General features: G+C 50.5%; 1 protein-coding gene across 2 annotated transcripts in view; it reads left to right on the top strand.

Annotated features, from left to right (window-relative positions):
* TMEM42 (transmembrane protein 42) overlaps nucleotides 1-16,832 on the top strand; it is an 84,763-nt gene extending 67,931 nt beyond the window's left edge. The window contains exons 3-4 of one of the 2 annotated variants that reach the window (XM_030190060.1): nucleotides 835-881; nucleotides 16,704-16,832. In XM_030190060.1, coding sequence (XP_030045920.1) covers nucleotides 835-881; nucleotides 16,704-16,818 — 162 coding nt within the window. In that variant the 3' untranslated portion in view covers nucleotides 16,819-16,832. Of the gene's footprint in view, nucleotides 1-834; nucleotides 1,014-1,788; nucleotides 2,100-16,703 lie in introns of those variants that run through there. The other variant, XM_030190061.1, reaches the window with a different exon arrangement.
* The last annotated feature ends 1,244 nt before the right edge of the window (nucleotides 16,833-18,076 follow it).

Genomic DNA, 18,076 nt, shown 5'->3' with positions numbered 1-18,076 from the left:
GCAGATACCTCCCTATTAGATTTTTTGTCTATTGCACTTAAAGTGGTGATAATTCATTGAGAAGAATATGACTGTTGATGTTCATATGTCATGCTATTGTATTGGAAATATGAGCATATAATGATTTGAAAAGTGTCATTCTGGTTGTAGGGCAGGCAGAGAGAAAATGGATGATTACATGTCCTACCCAATTAACGTTAAGGTTTCAATGTAACCTTGCAGCTTTGTTGTTTTCTTTTGTTATTATTCTTGTTTTGTAATTGAAATTAATAAATAAAATTTAACTGTAAAGGGGAGGGGGATTCTATACCAGGTGCCTATAGTGGAAGAAAGCCTTTTACTTATTAGGCCTTTCAGATTGTAAACCCCTCTTACACTCAGATGTAAATGGTAGTTCTCTGTGGAACTTACCTTGAACTCAGATTACTAAAGGCAAATAATTAAATCTAGATCCTTGCCTCCTCTTGTGACTGATTGCTGATGTGCTAGCTTAAAGGTAGCTCAGTACAGGTTTCCCTATAGTGAAGACGTAAGGATTGAAGTGTTCTGTTTCTTTTCCAAGTAATTTACCTCTTTTATTTCAAGGAAATAAAATGGAGTATGCCATAGTGGCAATAATGAGGGATAACATTTTAAGGCAGACGTATTATATCTAAAGAAGATATATCCCAGTATCAGATTTGAGCTTCCCATATCAAGTGCGCTGCTGTTAATGTTCAAGTAACTCTATCAAACCAGAGAGTTAGTGTTGTTCTTTCCAAGTTTTCTGTCTGTACACTTGTTGCTATGCAACTGCACCCACAGTATTTTGAATGTGTTTGTGTTCTGATGCAGGCACTCCTGGGGAAGCTGCTGTTCGGAGAGTCTCGTGTATTCCTGTGGTGGGTGGGCATTACAATTACCCTTTCTGGGCTCTTCCTTGTACACACTGCCAAGCCAAGACAAAGGCAAACTGGAGAGAAAGAGGAATAGTACCAGCAACAATGTAAAACTGGCATTGAAGGTGGAATGAAATGGATTGAGAGAGAAAAGAAGTGGGAAAAGTAAACCAGGCTTGTCCAAATAACTGGGGCCAAACAAATAATAATAAAATCAAAACAGTTTATTAATATTTCCTTAGAAATGACTCGACACAATGCTGTGTTTCGGCCTAACGGCTTGCATCAGGAGTCTATAAATAAAAACATCAAACAATGTGTAAATACAACAAACTTAAAACAAAAAATTAAAGATAAAATGACAATGGTCAACAAAAGAAGTTCTAAACAGTATGATAAAAAATTTATATCATGAAGAATATCATACAAAAAATAAATGAGATATATCCATATAAATAAAGGACATTATTCACCATATTAAAATTAAATGACTACATGAAAAAGCTCCATAATAAAGAAATGATACTGAATATTAAAATAGACATCAAGATAAATGATAAATGGATTGATATACTTAACACAAAACTGATAACATGGTGTGAATAAAGATTAAAAAATGAAACCATATGAAACAATATAAGATAAATATACATATATGAATGATGCCATAACGTTGGTGATAAAAATCATCAATCCTTGGGGAGATTGAAAAAACCCAAATCAGGAAGAATTGTAGCACAATAATAATAAAAATCTATAAAACAGATTAAGAATGAAACTAACCTTATGTCTTAATTTTAATTTTATTTTTGTTTTAAGTTGTCATTTTATCTTTAATCATTTATCTCTGTTTGCTGCCCCGTGGGATCTATTGAGTTCTCCACGTACGTGGATCCTCTTTAGCCATGAAATGGATTGAAGCAGATCTAGCAAGTACAAGGATTTGTATATGTGAAGAACATAATGTACACATGTAAACTCCACTTAATGATACCATGGCACAAAAAACTAGTTTTCAAACTGCTGGTTATATTGTCTGGCACAGACACCCTTCAGTGAGCAGAGGAAGTATTACAGAGTGGTAAAGGCTCTTTTTTTATTTTGCAAAGTTTACAGTGTACATTTCTTAACTTGTTAAATTGAACTTTCTACTCTTACCTGGTTCTTGAAACATAGTAATGATGTAATCATATTGAGCTTGAGATTAAAGGTGTTTTTTTTAATTTGTTTATATAATTACTCATTTGTGCTGAAGGCAGAAAGGGTTCAGGTACATCTATGTTCCTTACATTATGCCTGTTTGTATAATACTTTGCAACACCAAGAGCGAGGATGGACTCTGTAATTTACTCCTTGACAAACAGAACAGATTTTTTACAAGCAAGACTCCAAACTGAAGGGCAGATGATAATCTCCTAATTTACTATGATCTAAGGCGGTATGCGCAGGAAAAAAGGGAAGGGGTATAAATCATAGTTCAGCCAGATATGGTTAATGCAATATCAGAAGAGACCATCAGGTTTCAGTTTGCCAAGGAAGGAAAAAGTGGCATTAATAAGCTGCATTTAAAGAGTCTGAACAAAGACCTGCATAAGATGCTGCATTAATGACTACATTGCCCCAAGTTATTGGGCTATCACTATGCTTCAGCGTGCCATGATATGTGGAGTTCAAGTTTGAGTCTCTTGTCCTGAAGGGCATGATATTTTGCAGAGGTGATGTGATCAAGCACCATGAGGGAGCCTTGATGACTACACCAATTGCAACAGCTCACTTGTGGTAGAAATGCAACACCTACAGCATTCAGTGAGCTCGATAACTTGAAGTCCTCTGGGATAGGCTACCTAAGGCGAGTGCCTGGGGGAAAAAAAGAAGAAAAACGTTGTTTATATTTAGTCTGTTTCTACACAAACAGAGAAAATAGGTAATTCTTGTAAACATAAATATTATTTTAAATGTGAGGAAGTATAAAAATGTATAAAATTTACTTAACTACAATGGTGGCCAGGGGCCATAAAAGGTACTGGAAGAGATGCTGGATAGAAGTGGCTTTAGCAGCAGTAGGAATGGCAGCAGTTTGGGTCATGTCAGAAGCCAATGCTGACAGTGTCACTGCTTTTCCATCAATTCTAGAAGCAGTGATGGATTCTGAAACACAGTGTGCACCTGATGAAATGCTTCAGGTTGTACTGCCACAGTCCATCGTGATCCAACTGTGTTAAAAGGCAGCAGAATGGAGTGGAGAGCCTTAGCAGAGCCTGCTTAGTAATAAAAAAGCTACTGGGAGTAGCAATGGTGCTGTCTCCCAAAGAATGGTAAGCTCAAAAGGAGGACTGTAGGGAAACTAAACCCTGGTCAAGCAATTAAAATGTTTTGTCATCTAGCTTGGGCCATCAAGTCAGGCAGATGTTTGTGCTAGAAGTGGGAAGGGGCTCTTGGGTGCAGAAGCCCATTAAAATTTCACGTTTGGAGAAAGTTGATGCTGTTCACTAGCCATCGGTAAAGGTAATAGAGATATGAAAGCAGCTACTCTGGTAGTTATTAAGGGAAAATGTAAGAGATGTGCGAGGGCAGCAGTCTGAATGTAGGAAGCAACACCTACCTGCCTATAGAGCTATCCTTGGTGCTGAAATACATTTTATCCTAGAGGAAAATAGTCTGATGTGAGAATGTAATTAATGTGTTTAAAGTGTAACAAGTTGAAAAGTGCATGCTTACAGTGTGAGATGATGGTTCATTTTCCCCGTTTCCTGCATTTACAGACTAAGGCATGTTTGTGTGCAGGACTCAGTTGAAACAGCCATTGTAAAGTGTAGTACGGAGCAGGTGGGGGAAGAGAGGTTGGTGGTTGGGAGGCGAGGATAGTGGAGGGCAGCCTTATACGGTCCGTGCCAGAGCTGGTGATGGGAAGCGGGACTGGTGGTTGGGAGGTGGGAAATACTGCTGGGCAGACTTGTACGGTCTGTGCCTGAAAAAGGCAAGTACAAATCAAGGTAAGGTATACACATATGAGTTTATCTTGTTGGGCAGACTGGATGGACCATGCAGGTCTTTTTCTGCCGTCATCTACTATGTTACTATGTTAAAGTGTACTTCAGTATTCTCCGAGGACAAGCAGTCTGCTTGTTCTCACGACTGGGTGACGTCCGCGGCAGCCCCCATCAACCGGAAGAAGCTTCGCGGGCGGTCCGCACGCAGGGCACGCCCACCGTGCATGCGCGGCCGTCTTCCTGCCCGTGCGTGACAGTTCCCGCCAGTCTTTTCTTTTCCGCGCCTGGAGAGAGACGTGTCGCACATCTCTCTCTTCGTCAGCCCCGGAAAACCGTCGCGTTGTTCGCGAACCTTCTTTGTTTTTTCCTTGTTGTTGTCGCACGTTCCGCAAGGGTTTTTTTCTCTTGTTAAAAAAAAAAAAAAAGAGAACGCGCTGTTTTTTCCCTCGTTTTCTAGCGGGGGCGTCGCCTTGTGGCCGCGCGGTCGATTATTTTTTCGAGGTGTGATTTTACCGCCACCATCGACGACTTTGATTTCGCCGACGCAATTTTTCCGTCGATGTCCTCGAAGGTCCCGAGTGGATTTAAAAAGTGTGGTCGGTGCGGCCGGCCTATCTCGCAGACCGACACCCACGCTGGGTGCCTCCAGTGCCTTGGGCCGGACCACGATACCAAGTCGTGTACTTTGTGTCTTGGTCTCCGGAAACGGACTCAAGTTGCGAGGCAAGTTCTTTGGGACCGTATTTTTGGAACTTGCGCCGGCCCCTCGACGTCGACCTCAACGGCATCGGTATCGACGGCCGGTTCTTCGGTACCGGTATCGATGTCCGCGAAATCGGCACCGATGGCATCGACCCCAGGAGCACAGGTCCCGTCGGCCCGCCGGTCTTCCGGTGAGGGTAGGGGTGAGAGTCCGCGTGGGCAATCGGCCCCGGTCACTCCCTCTGCTCATGGCCCTCGGGACCGAACCCTGTCTGATCCGGCCCCTCGAGTCCGAGGGGGATCAACCTCCTCCTCCTCCATACTACCTAGCGCCGATGACGGGCACCGCAAGAAGCCAAGGAAGCACCGTCATTGGTCGCCATCGATGCACCCAGCCTCCGGCGCCGGAGAGGAGTCGACGCCGGGTAAGCGTCAGCGTCGAGAGGAGAGGCCCCCCTCGGTAGTGGAGGTACCGACGCGTCAGGGTCCCAGCACTTCGGTGCAGTCTCCTGGACCCGAGCAGCTTCCAGCACCGACGCCTCTACCGGCCCCCCCCCCCCCCCCCCGCCTTTCCCGGCAACGGGCCTGGACGAGTGCCTCCGAGCCATCCTTCCGGGGATCCTGGAAGGGCTGATGCGCCAGGCTGTGCCGGAGCCGGGGGTGCTTGCGCCCTCGGCTGCGTTGACTGTGGCGCCGGCGAGCTCTAGCCCGGTGCCGAGGCCTTCGACACCGATGCCGCTTGCGGCGCCGGTCTCGACCGCCACGCAGGTGGAGTCCCCGTCGACGTCGATGGAGGGAGCTTCGTCCCCGCCAGCGCGGGAGTCCACCGCTCGACGACACCGAGGCCTCGGTGCCTCGACGTCGAGCCGGGCCCGGTTGAGGACTCAGCTACATGAGCTTATGTCCGATACCGAGGAAGAGGCCTCGTGGGGGGAGGAGGAGGAGGACCCCAGATATTTCTCCTCAGAGGAGTCTGTGGGCCTTCCCTCCGACCCCACGCCTTCACCTGAGAGGAAGCTCTCGCCTCCTGAGAGCCTCTCCTTTGCCTCCTTTGTTAGGGACATGTCTATATGCATTCCCTTCCCCGTGGTCTCTGTGGACGAGCCGAGGGCTGAGATGCTCGAGGTCCTCGACTATCCATCACCACCTAGAGAGTCCTCCACGGTGCCGTTGCACAATATCCTCAAAGAGACACTGCTCCGGAACTGGATGAGACCATTATCTAATCCCACCATTCCCAAGAAAGCAGAGTCCCAGTACAGAATCCACTCGGAACCAGAGTTAATGCGGCCCCAATTGCCCCATGACTCAGCGGTCGTGGATTCTGCTCTCAAGAGGGCACGGAGTTCGAGGGATACCGCCTCGGCGCCCCCGGGGCGGGAGTCTCGCACTCTGGACTCGTTTGGGAGGAAGGCCTACCAATCTTCCATGCTCGTGACCCGCATCCAGTCTTACCAGCTCTACACGAGCATCCACATGCGGAACAATGTGAAGCAACTGGCGGACCTGATCGATAAGCTCCCGCCGGAGCAGTCCAGGCCTTTTCAGGAGATGGTCAGGCAGCTGAAGGCGTGCAGAAAGTTCCTGTCCAGGGGTATCTATGACACCTGTGACGTGGCGTCTCGTGCTGTGGCCCAAGGTATAGTGATGCGCAGGCTCTCATGGCTGCGTGCCTCTGACCTGGACAACCACACCCAGCAGAGACTGGCTGACGTCCCTTGCCGGGGGGATAATATTTTTGGTGAGAAGGTCGAGCAGCTGGTGGACCAACTGCATCAGCGGGAAACCGCCCTCGACAAGCTCTCCCACCGGGCGCCTTCAGCATCCACCTCAGCAGGTGGACGTTTTTCCCGGGTCCGGCAGGCTGCGCCCTATGCTTTTCCCAAGCGTAGGTACACCCAGCCGGCCCTAAGGCCTCGTCAGGCACAGGGACAGCCCCAGCGCGCTCGTTCTCGTCAACAGCGTGCGCCTAAGCAGCCCCCTGCGCCTCCACAGCAAAAGCCGGGGACGGGCTTTTGACTGGATCCATGGGAACATAGCCGCCCTCAAAGTGTCCGTACCAGACGATCTGCCGGTCGGAGGGAGGTTAAAATTTTTTCACCAAAGGTGGCCTCTCATAACCTCCGACCAGTGGGTTCTCCAAATAGTGCGGTGCGGATACGCCCTGAATTTGACCTCCCTGCCACCAAATTGTCCTCCGGGAGCTCAATCTTTCAGCTCCCATCACAAGCAGGTACTTGCAGAGGAACTCTCCGCCCTTCTCAGCGCCAATGCGGTCGAGCCCGTACCACCCGGGCAGGAAGGGCAGGGATTCTATTCCAGGTACTTCCTTGTGGAAAAGAAAACAGGGGGGATGCGTCCCATCCTAGACCTGAGAGGTCTGAACAAATTCCTGGTCAAAGAAAAGTTCAGGATGCTTTCCTTGGGCACCCTTCTGCCAATGATTCAGAAAAACGATTGGCTATGTTCCCTGGATTTAAAGGACGCATACACTCACATCCCGATACTGCCAGCTCACAGACAGTATCTCAGATTCCGCCTGGGCGCACAGCACTTTCAGTATTGTGTGCTGCCCTTTGGGCTCGCCTCTGCCCCACGGGTGTTTACAAAGTGCCTCGTGGTGGTAGCGGCGTATCTACGCAAGCTGGGAGTGCACGTGTTCCCATATCTCGACGATTGGCTGGTCAAGAACACCTCGGAAGCAGGAGCCCTCCGGTCCATGCAGTGCACTATTCAACTCCTGGAGCTGCTGGGGTTTGTGATAAATTACCCAAAGTCCCATCTCCAGCCAACCCAGTCTCTGGAATTCATAGGAGCTCTGCTGAATACCCAGACGGCTCAGGCCTTCCTTCCCGAAGCGAGGGCCAACAACCTCCTATCCCTCGCTTCACAGACCAGAGCGTCTCAGCAGGTCACAGCTCGGCAGATGTTGAGACTTCTGGGTCATATGGCCTCCACAGTCCATTTGACTCCCATGGCTCGTCTTCACATGAGATCTGCTCAATGGACCCTAGCTTCCCAGTGGTTCCAAGCCACCGGGAATCTAGAAGATGTCATCCGCCTCTCCACCAGTTGCCGCACTTCACTGCTCTGGTGGACCATTCGGACCAATTTGACCCTGGGACGTCCATTCCAAATTCCGCAGCCCACGAAAGTGCTGACGACGGATGCATCTCGCCTGGGGTGGGGAGCTCATGTCGATGGGCTTCACACCCAGGGTCTGTGGTCCCTCCAGGAAAAGGATCTGCAGATCAACCTCCTGGAGCTCCGAGCGATCTGGAACGCACTGAAGGCTTTCAGAGATCGGCTGTCCTGCCAAATTATCCAAATTCGGGCAGACAATCAGGTTGCAATGTATTACACCAACAAGCAGGGGGGCACCGGATCTCGCCCCTTGTGTCAGGAAGCCGTCGGGATGTGGCGTTGGGCTTGCCAGTTTGGCATGCTCCTCCAAGCCACATACCTAGCAGGTGTAAACAACAGTCTGGCCGACAGGCTGAGCAGAGTCATGCAACCGCACGAGTGGTCGCTTCATTCCAGAGTGGTACGCAAGATCTTCCGAGAGTGGGGCACCCCCTCGGTGGACCTTTTCGCCTCTCAGACCAACCACAAGCTGCCTCTGTTCTGTTCCAGACTTCAGGCACACGGCAGGCTAGCGTCGGACGCCTTTCTCCTTCATTGGGGGACCGGCCTCCTGTATGCTTATCCTCCCATACCTTTGGTGGGGAAGACCTTACTGAAGCTCAAGCAAGACCACGGCACCATGATTCTGATAGCGCCCTTTTGGCCCCGTCAGATCTGGTTCCCTCCTCTTCTGGAGTTGTCCTCCGAAGAACCGTGGAGATTGGAGTGTTTTCCGACTCTCATTTCACAGAACGACGGAGCGTTGCTGCACCCCAACCATCAGTCCCTGGCTCTCACGGCCTGGATGTTGAGGGCGTAGACTTCACTGCGTTGGGTCTGTCTGAGGGTGTCTCCCGTGTCTTCCTTGCCTCTAGGAAGGATTCCACTAAAAAGAGTTACTTTTTCAAGTGGAGGAGGTTTGTCGTTTGGTGTGAGAGCAAGGCCCTAGAACCTCGTTCTTGCCCTGCACAGAACCTGCTTGAATACCTTCTGCACTTATCAGAGTCTGGCCTCAAGACCAACTCAGTAAGGAATCACCTTAGTGCGATTAGTGCTTACCATTATCGTGTGGAAGGTAAAGCCATCTCTGGAGAGCCTTTAGTCGTTCGATTCATGAGAGGCTTGCTTTTGTCAAAGCCCCCTATCAAGCCTCCTACAGTGTCATGGGATCTCAACGTCGTCCTCACCCAGCTGATGAAACCTCCTTTTGAGCCACTGAATACCTGCCATCTGAAGTACTTGACCTGGAAGGTCATTTTCTTGGTGGCAGTTACTTCAGCTCGTAGGGTCAGTGAGCTTCAAGCCCTGGTAGCTCATGCTCCATATACAAAATTTCATCACAACAGAGTAGTGCTCCGCACCCACCCAGTTCCTGCCGAAGGTGGTGTCGGAGTTCCATCTTAACCAGTCAATTGTCTTGCCAACATTCTTTCCCAGACCGCATACCCGCCCTGCTGAACGTCAGTTGCACACATTGGACTGCAAGAGAGCATTGGCCTTCTATTTGGAGCGGACACAGCCCCACAGACAGTCCGCCCAATTGTTTGTTTCTTTCGACCCTAACAGGCTAGGGGTCGCTGTCGGGAAATGCACCATCTCCAATTGGCTAGCAGATTGCATTTCCTTCACTTACGCCCAGGCTGTGCTGACTCTTGAGGGTCATGTCACGGCTCATAGTGTCAGAGCCATGGCAGCGTCGGTGGCCCACTTGAAGTCAGCCTCTATTGAAGAGATTTGCAAGGCTGCGACGTGGTCATCTGTCCACACATTCACATCACATTACTGCCTCCAGCAGGATATCCGACGCGACAGTCGGTTCGGGCAGTCGGTGCTGCAGAATCTGTTTGGGGTGTAAATCCAACTCCACCCTCCAGGACCCGAATTTATTCTGGTCAGGCTGCACTCTCAGTTAGTTGTTCTTCGTAGGTCAATTTTCTGTTGTATCCTCACCGTTGCGAGGTTCAATTCCATATCATCATGCTGATCAATCCATAGACTGGTGGGTTGTGTCCATCTACCAGCAGGTGGAGATAGAGAGCAATCCTTTTGCCTCCCTATATGTGGTCATGTGCTGCCGGAAACTCCTCAGTATGTTCTCTATCTCAGCAGGTGGTGGTCACACACAGCAGCAGCTCTGGCTAGGCCTCCAAGCCTAATTTTTAGGTTTTGTTGAGTGCCTGGGGTTGAGGGCTCTTCTTGAGCAAGTGCAAACCTGGTGGCGCCAGGTCCCTCCTTTTCTCCCCCCTCCCGCTGGCTCCGTTAAAAAAAAAAAAAAAAAATTTTGAACGTCTTTAAGGGCGTTTATTTCGACGTTTATTTAAACGTTTATTGCAGCTACTCACTGGGACACCAGGTCGTTACAGCTCGGAGCGAGAAGCAGGTAATTTTTACCTTTTTATAGCGGGCAGGGGGTTCCCCGATTGATCTCCACGTGGCCTATGGCGTCGGAGGGCGAGGGCGCGAAGAATCGCTCCCCGGACCGCGTGTGCGCTCCTAGCGGGGATGCGGGGGTTTTAAAATCTGATTCGCCCTTGTTGGGTGTCAGTTTGGAGGCCGGTCAGTGTCCCGGGTCTTCCTCCGGCGCGGCGGTTTTTCCCGCCATAAACGCCCATCCCCCGCTGCTCGCCTCCGCCATCTTGGCCGGCCACTCTGCTCGGACGGCTTCTTCTTGGGCCGCCCTTGAGCTGGGAGACGTTCATGCCATGGCCGCCCTTGATTTGGGCGACGGCAAAAAAGCGGCTAAAGTTAAGCGCCGTTCTTCCCGCGCGGCTCCTTCGCGGAGTGTCGTGCCGGACGCCATCTTGGATGCGCAGCATGGTTCTCCCCCGCTCTTGCGAGCGCCGGTTGAGGGTGCGTCTAGGGCTGTGGCCCAAGCTGCTGAAGTGCACAGTCTGGGGGGTTTCTCCCCGAGTTTATTTTGCTGCTGCATCAGGCCTTTCTTATGCAAAACGCTGTCCCTTCTCCCTTGTCCGATAAAGGGGTTGAGGCCCCCGGAAGTAAATGCCCTCGGGTGGATGCCCAGGCCTTAGAGGACGCTGTTTCCTCTGATGTAGATGAGGGCAGCGTATCTGAGTTCTCCCAACGGTCCTTTGGGGATTCCTTGGAGGAGACGGATTCCCGCTTGGATGGAGCGGATGACCCCTCTGCAGCACGGATCTTTCGCTCAGAGGATTTGCCCAACCTGTTATTGCAGGCCATGAGCATTTTGAAGATTTCCTCTCCGGAGGACGTCTCTCCCTCAGCCCCTGTTGGCTCCGCCATTATGCTGGGGACGAAGCGCCCGCCTAGAACCTTCCACGTGCATGATGCCATGCACACCTTAATTTCGGCTCAATGGGATGTCCCGGAAGCGAACCTCAAAGTGGCTAGGGCTATGTCCCGCCTCTATCCTTTGCCTGAAAGTGAGCGTGAGGCCTTTGTTTGGCCTACCGTGGATTCTTTAATCACTGCGGTGACTAAGAAAACGGCGTTGCCGGTGGAAGGTGGCACGGCTCTAAAGGACGCCCAAGACAGAAGATTAGAAGCGGCTTTAAGGTCGTCCTTCGAGGCGGCTGCCTTAAGTTTGCAGGCCTCAGTTTGCGGCTCCTATGTGGCCAGGGCGTGCCTGACGTTGGTGCAGCGGGCTTCCCCCTCGGATCCTTCCTTGAGGGCTGACTGGCCGGCCCTGGAATCGGGCTTGGCTTATTTGGCAGACTTACTGTATGATGTCTTGAGAGCCTCGGCTAAAGGCATGGCTCAGACAGTCTCTGCGCGGCGCTGGCTTTGGCTGAAACATTGGTCTGCAGACCACGCCTCTAAGTCCCGCCTGGCTAAGTTGCCTTTTAAAGGCAAGCTGCTCTTTGGGGTCGAGCTGGACAAAATCGTGACCGATCTCGGCACGTCTAAGGGCAAGAGGTTACCAGAGGTCAGGGCTCGGGCCAGTGCTCGCCCCGGGATCTCCAGAGGACGGTTTCAAGAAGCCCGTCGGTACCGCCCGGGCAAGTCGGGCTCCTCTGCCCCCTCTTCCTTCAAAAGGTACTTCTCCCCCAAGCAGCATTCCTTTCGCAGAGACTGCCGTCCCGGAGGTACGCCCTCCGGTCCTCCCCCAGGGTCTCGTACCCAATGAAGGGGGCTTGGTCCATGGCCCAGTGCAGATTGGAGGACGGCTGTCCTCGTTTCTGGGCGAGTGGACCAAAGTAACTTCAGACGCTTGGGTGCTGGAAGTCATCAGAGACGGCTACAAGCTAGAGTTCTGCCGACCCTTAAGAGACGGGTTTGTACTCTCTCCCTGCAAGTCTCCGGTCAAAGCTGTGGCAGTGCAGCAGACCTTGGACAACCTGATCCGCCTGGGTGCGGTCGTTCCGGTGCCAGAAAATCAGATTGGCAAGGGACGTTACTCCATTTACTTTGTGGTACCAAAGAAAGGAGGTTCTGTCCGGCCTATCCTCGACCTCAAAGGGGTCAATCGGGCCTTGCAAGTGCGGCACTTTCGCATGGAGACTCTCCGCTCTGTTATAGCGGCAGTGAAGGCAGGAGAGTTCTTGGCTTCCTTGGACATCAAGGAAGCGTACCTGCATATTCCCATCTGGCCTTCTCATCAACGCTTTCTGCGTTTTGCAGTCCTGGGACGACACTTCCAGTTCAGAGCCCTCCCTTTCGGGTTGGCTACTGCTCCGCCAGTACGGGTCCTGTCGGACAATGCCACGGCTGTGGCCTATGTCAACCGCCAGGGAGGTACCAAGAGCGCCCCTCTAGCCAAGGAGGCCATGAATCTATGCCAGTGGGCGGAAGCGAACCTGGAACAGCTGTCAGCAGCCCACATTGCCGGAGTCATGAATGTCAAGGCGGACTTTCTCAGTCGCCATACCTTGGAGCCCGGAGAGTGGCAGCTATCTGCTCAGGCGTTCTTGGACATCACGAAGCGCTGGGGCCAGCCGAACCTAGATCTGATGGCGTCATCGGCCAATTGCCAAGTGCCGCGCTTTTTCAGCAGAGGACGGGACCCTCGATCCCTGGGAGTAGATGCTCTTCTCCAACAGTGGCCGACACAAGAGCTTCTCTATGTGTTCCCGCCCTGGCCCATGTTGGGCAGGGTGCTAGACCGGGTGGCAAAGCATCCGGGCCGGATAATCCTGGTGGGTCCGGATTGGCCCAGACGTCCCTAGTATGCGGACTTGATCAGGCTCTCAGTCGACGATCCTCTGCGGCTGCCAGTGGAGCAGGGCCTGTTGCATCAGGGTCCCGTGGTGATGGAGGATCCCTCCCCCTTTGGTCTTACGGCCTGGCTATTGAGCGGCAGCGTCTGAGAAAGAAGGGCTTCTCAGACAAGGTCATCGCCACTATGCTGAGAGCGAGGAAGCACTCTACTTCTACTGCTTACGCCAGGGTTTGGCGTATCTTTGCAGCGTGGTGTGAAGCAGGCTCACTTTCTCCCTTCACTGCTCCAATTTCTTCAGTGTTGGCGTTCCTGCAAGAAGGTCTGGAGAAAGGCCTGTCGCTCAGTTCCCTTAAAGTCCAGGTAGCGGCTCTGGCTTGCTTCAGGGGCCGCCTGAAGGGTGTTTCCCTGGCTTCGCAGCCAGATGTGGTGCGCTTTCTCAAGGGAGTTAATCACCTGCGCCCTCCTCTGCACTCAGTGGTGCCTGCGTGGAATCTCAACCTGGTGCTAAGAGCATTGCAGAAGCCGCTTTTTGAACCCTTGTCGAGGGCATCTCTGAAAGACCTGACGTTGAAAGCAGTCTTTTTGGTGGCTATCACTTCAGCCAGAAGAGTTTCCGAGCTCCAGGCACTCTCATGTCGAGAGCCTTTTCTGCAGTTCACTGAGGCAGGAGTGTCTATTCGCACAGTGCCTTCCTTCCTGCCCAAGATTGTTTCTCGCTTCCATGTGAATCAGCAGCTCTGTCCTTTCGTAGGGAGGACTACCCAGAGGAATACTCTGCTCTCAAATATCTGGATGTGAGACGTGTCATCATCAGATACTTGGAAGTGACCAATGATTTCCGGAAATCGGATCATCTGTTTGTCCTGTTTGCAGGTCCGCGTAAGGGTCTGCAGGCTGCTAAGCCTACAGTAGCAAGATGGGTCAAGGAAGCCATTGCAGCGGCTTATGTGGCCGCGGGGAAGGTGCCGCCTATCCAGCTGAAGGCTCACTCCACTAGAGCTCAGGCGGCCTCTATGGCAGAGGCCGGGTCCGTCTCCTTGGAAGAGATTTGCAAGGCGGCAACTTGGGCTTCGGCCCATACCTTCTCCAGGCATTACCGCTTGACTGTGGCTGCTCGGGCGGAGGCCCGGTTTGGAGCTTCAGTGTTGCGGTCAGGGATTTCAATGTCCCGCCCTGGGTGAGTACTGCTTCGGTACATCCCACCAGTCTATGGATTGATCAGCATGATGATATGGAAGGTAAAATTATGTATCATACCTGATAATTTTCTTTCCATTAATCATAGCTGATCAATCCATAGTCCCTCCCAGATATCTGTATTGGTTATATTCTGGTTGCATTTCAGGTTCACGTTTAGTCTTCAGTTCCTGTTCAGGAGGACTTCGTGTTCAAGTTTTTCAATGGATTCTTCAAGAGTTGAGACGAATTTGTGTTACAGTGAGCTGCTGCATTCCTCTCCCCTCCGTTTTACGGGGCTGGATTGAGACTTAAATTCTGCCGGCGCTCCCTCCCGCTTCGTGCGGCAGTAGGGCAGCTTTGTACCCCTCCCGCTTCGGCGGTGTTAGGGTCAGTCAGCTCCTCCCGCGGTTGCGGTTGCAGGATAAGCCAGATCCCCCCGCATCGGCAGGTGTGGTGTCCCTCCCCCGCTCCGCGGGGATGAGCTGGACGGATTCCCCTCCCCCACTTGTGTGGGGATGAGCTGGGTTAATTCCCCTCCCCCGTTTCGGCGGTGGTGAGCTGGGCAGAGTGTCCCTTTGTGGGTGTAATTCTCTAAGTGCTGAGTCCTGCGGATGGAGCTTGGATATCGACATACTGAGGAGTTTCCGGCAGCACATGACCACATATAGGGAGGCAAAAGGATTGCTCTCTATCTCCACCTGCTGGTAGATGGACACAACCCACCAGTCTATGGATTGATCAGCTATGATTAATGGAAAGAAAATTATCAGGTATGATACATAATTTTACCTTGACCTGGGTTCTTGTTTTGAGTGAGCCTGAGAGCTAGGGATACCCCAGTCGTGAGAACAAGCAGCCTGCTTGTCCTCGGAGAAAGTGAATGATACATACCTGTAGCAGGTGTTCTCCGAGGACAGCAGGCTGATTGTTCTCACCTACCCTCCCTCCTCCCCTTTGGAGTTGCGTTTCATCTTTTCTTGCTTGTCATTCAACTGGCGGGAACGGTCACGCACGGGCGGGAAGACAGCCGCGCATGCGCGGTGGGCGTGCCCTGCGTGCGGACCGCCCGCGAAGCTTCTTCCGGTTGATGGGGGCTGCCGCGGGCGTCACCCAGTCGTGAGAACAATCAGCCTGCTGTCCTCGGAGAACACCTGCTACAGGTATGTATCATTCACTGTGCAGCAGGAGCTGTATGAGTAGTCATCTGGGTGGGTGGACATAGTGTGGATATGTGAGAGCAAGGTGTTGGAGGCTAAGGGTATCTGTGCATCATGGATGTCTGTCAGGATGGGTTGTGTTCATATTTGTAGTATATTAGAGGGTGTGAGTTCATGTGTGCAGCTGTCAGCACGTAAGCATCTCTTTCTGTTGCACTTTTCTCTGTTCTGCACCCCCTCCCTACCCTTCACCACCCTCTTGCACTCTCTCTCCTGCATTTCCCCCTCTTGTCCTACTATCCAACCTTGCACTCTCCCTTTTTGACTCACTCCTTTCCCCTATCCCTTCTTGCACCTCCTCTTCTTCATTCCTCCTCTAACTACGTGTCTTCCCTTATGCTCTGCTAGTCACTTTTCCTCTGTATCCCTGGAACTTCCATTATACTTTGCTTCTCTCCTGTCTCTTTCTGCTCTCTGACCCCTCTCCTTCTTTTATGCTCCACCATCTCTTCTGTTTGCATGCTCCTCTCTTCTTAGCAGCAGGATTCAGGGAGTCTCATCAGCTCTTAACTTCTGCTGCTCCTCCCTCATTGTCAGTGGAACCTGGAAACTCCCACCAGCTCTTAATGGCCACTGCTGTTCTCCTCTTGCAAGCAGGCTGTTCTCACCACAGCTCTAGGAAGTGGTGTGAAGCCCTGTGCATCTCTATGTGTCAAGCGGAAGCTGGCAAAGAGGATTAATTCAAACTACAGCCACAAAGCTTTTAACAATTGTTAACCATCTGCCCTCTACAACTGAACCATCCCATACTGGAGGTATATTATTCTTATTTGGACTGGGTCAGTGGTGGTGGTGGGGGAAATCATCAGTATCTGCACTTTTCTTCCAGCCCTGAAGTCACTGCAGTTCATAATTTATTTTATTGGAAGTATGGCGAAAGAGGAGATGGTTGTGGTGGCATATGATGTCCTGAAACTCTCCTTAAAAATGGCTTTCCCTTGACAGCTCAGATATTGAGAGGGACTATAGTCAGGGAATGAACACTTTTCCACTTCACAAAAAATAAAAATATCATTCCGCTGCTGAATCCCACAGGGGTTAACAATGATGTGCCTACTGGGGGCACTGAGCTGTGTGGGCCTACAAAAGGAATAGCAGCAGTAGAGAAAGAGGTGACAAAAGCATGCATGGAATCTTGGTGGGGGGCAAGGGGTATATCAGCCCCAAAATGCTGTGTATTTCTTTGGTTTAATTTCTCTCTTACTTTATCCTTGCTCTTGGTAAAATTCAGCACTTACTGCCAGCTCTTCAGTATGCTCCCCTAATGAATGCTTATTCCTCAGTGATTGAAGTAGTATCACTAGACAGACCAAACACAGTGGGTAGCATGAATGCATGGTCCCATTTCTGGGACTGCTGGAACATGACCAGTTCTCCTGTTCATCATGTGATCTCTAAGATTTCAAATTGTGGACCTTGCTGTGTTGTCATGGCTCATGACATGCAGGTGGTAGAATATTTTATGTTGACCCTGCAGGCATGAAGCTTCCTCTTCTCTGGAATCTGTAAGTACCAGGAGCAGTGTTGCAAGGAATGGGAAGCAGGAGCAATCTCAGAAAACATGGATTTGCTTGGGTCTTGGCTCAAAGTGAGCAGAGCAAGGAAACCAGTGAAAGGAAGTCTCACCTGCACAAGAGAGGTAAGGGGTGTGGAGCAGTGAAAAGAATGAGTAATCCAAACCTGCAGCAAAGGGGGAGCTGACTTGAGGGAGGGAAAAGGTGAGAAATGAACAGAAGCAGGCAGCTAGATGAAGGGTAGTGAGGACCAAAGCAGACCAAGGAGGTTAGTAACTGGAATAGGCAGACAGCTATTAATTGCCCTGCCCACGCATATAAAAGACAAACTATGCCTATATTGGAGGAGAAAATTAAAAATGCAAAGGGAATAAGCAGGGGAGGGAAGAAGATTGAGAGAATAAGCTCCTTTGAGCAGGGACTGTCCTCTGTATTAAATTGTACAGTGCTACGTAACCCTAGTATCGCTTTAGAAATGTTAAGTAGTAGTAGTAGTGGAATAAGGGGACTGAGTGGTGAGAATAGGTTGGGTAGCAAGCATGTGGTATAGAAGAGCTGAGCAGAGAGAGACTGAGAATGGACTGAGAGGAATATGTTGTGTGGATGGGTTAAACAAAGAGCAAGAGAATATGGAATGAGCAGGCTATAAAGGGTAAAAAGATGGTAGAGAATGATGGGTATTAACTGAGAATGGGGAAAAGAATGACTGGTTGGACTTTGAGTACGTTTCTAGGTTTTCATTTGGCTATGTGAATCTTCCCCATGTCTCTGTATTATCTGTACCACCCTTGATCTTTAAATATGGGCTGGCCAGTCATACAGCCCACTGTGCTTTGATTTTTTTTGTCTTGGGAGGGTGGTAGAGGGTGAAGCACCCTCAATCATTTTCAAAAGTTGACTCCTATAATATTGATATAGATACTTACATATCCTTTAGATCAGGACCTGTAGAGCCATTCAGTAGGAAACTGCTTGGCTACCCTGATTATCCAAGGATTTCGCCCAGGCTGTGCCTATTTGGAAAAAATGCTTAATAAATTGTACCCAATTTGGTGGTGATTTTTGTTTGCCCTGATGTTCCATTTTCAGAGTCTGTTATGCTTTATTTTCCTATTATAGATTTACAGGCTGGATCCCTCCCCCCCCCCCCCAAAAAAAAAAAAAAGGGCTTATATGATTAGCAGGATCTGCTAATGGGATAAGTCCCAATGAGCCCAATGTTTAGCAATGCTGTCTGGATATTGCCACTGTGTATTTCTTCTAACAGCCATGGCACAATTTAGATACTGCTGGGGTGGCCTGTGGGCAGAATTTCGGAGGCGCCTCCACTTATTTG

The sequence above is a fragment of the Microcaecilia unicolor genome, chromosome 1 (genome assembly GCF_901765095.1).
Source record: "Microcaecilia unicolor chromosome 1, aMicUni1.1, whole genome shotgun sequence".
Classification (NCBI taxonomy): Eukaryota; Metazoa; Chordata; class Amphibia; order Gymnophiona; family Siphonopidae; genus Microcaecilia; species Microcaecilia unicolor.
The sequence above is the reverse complement of the archived record's forward strand: the minus strand, read 5'-3'. Positions and strand labels throughout refer to the sequence as shown.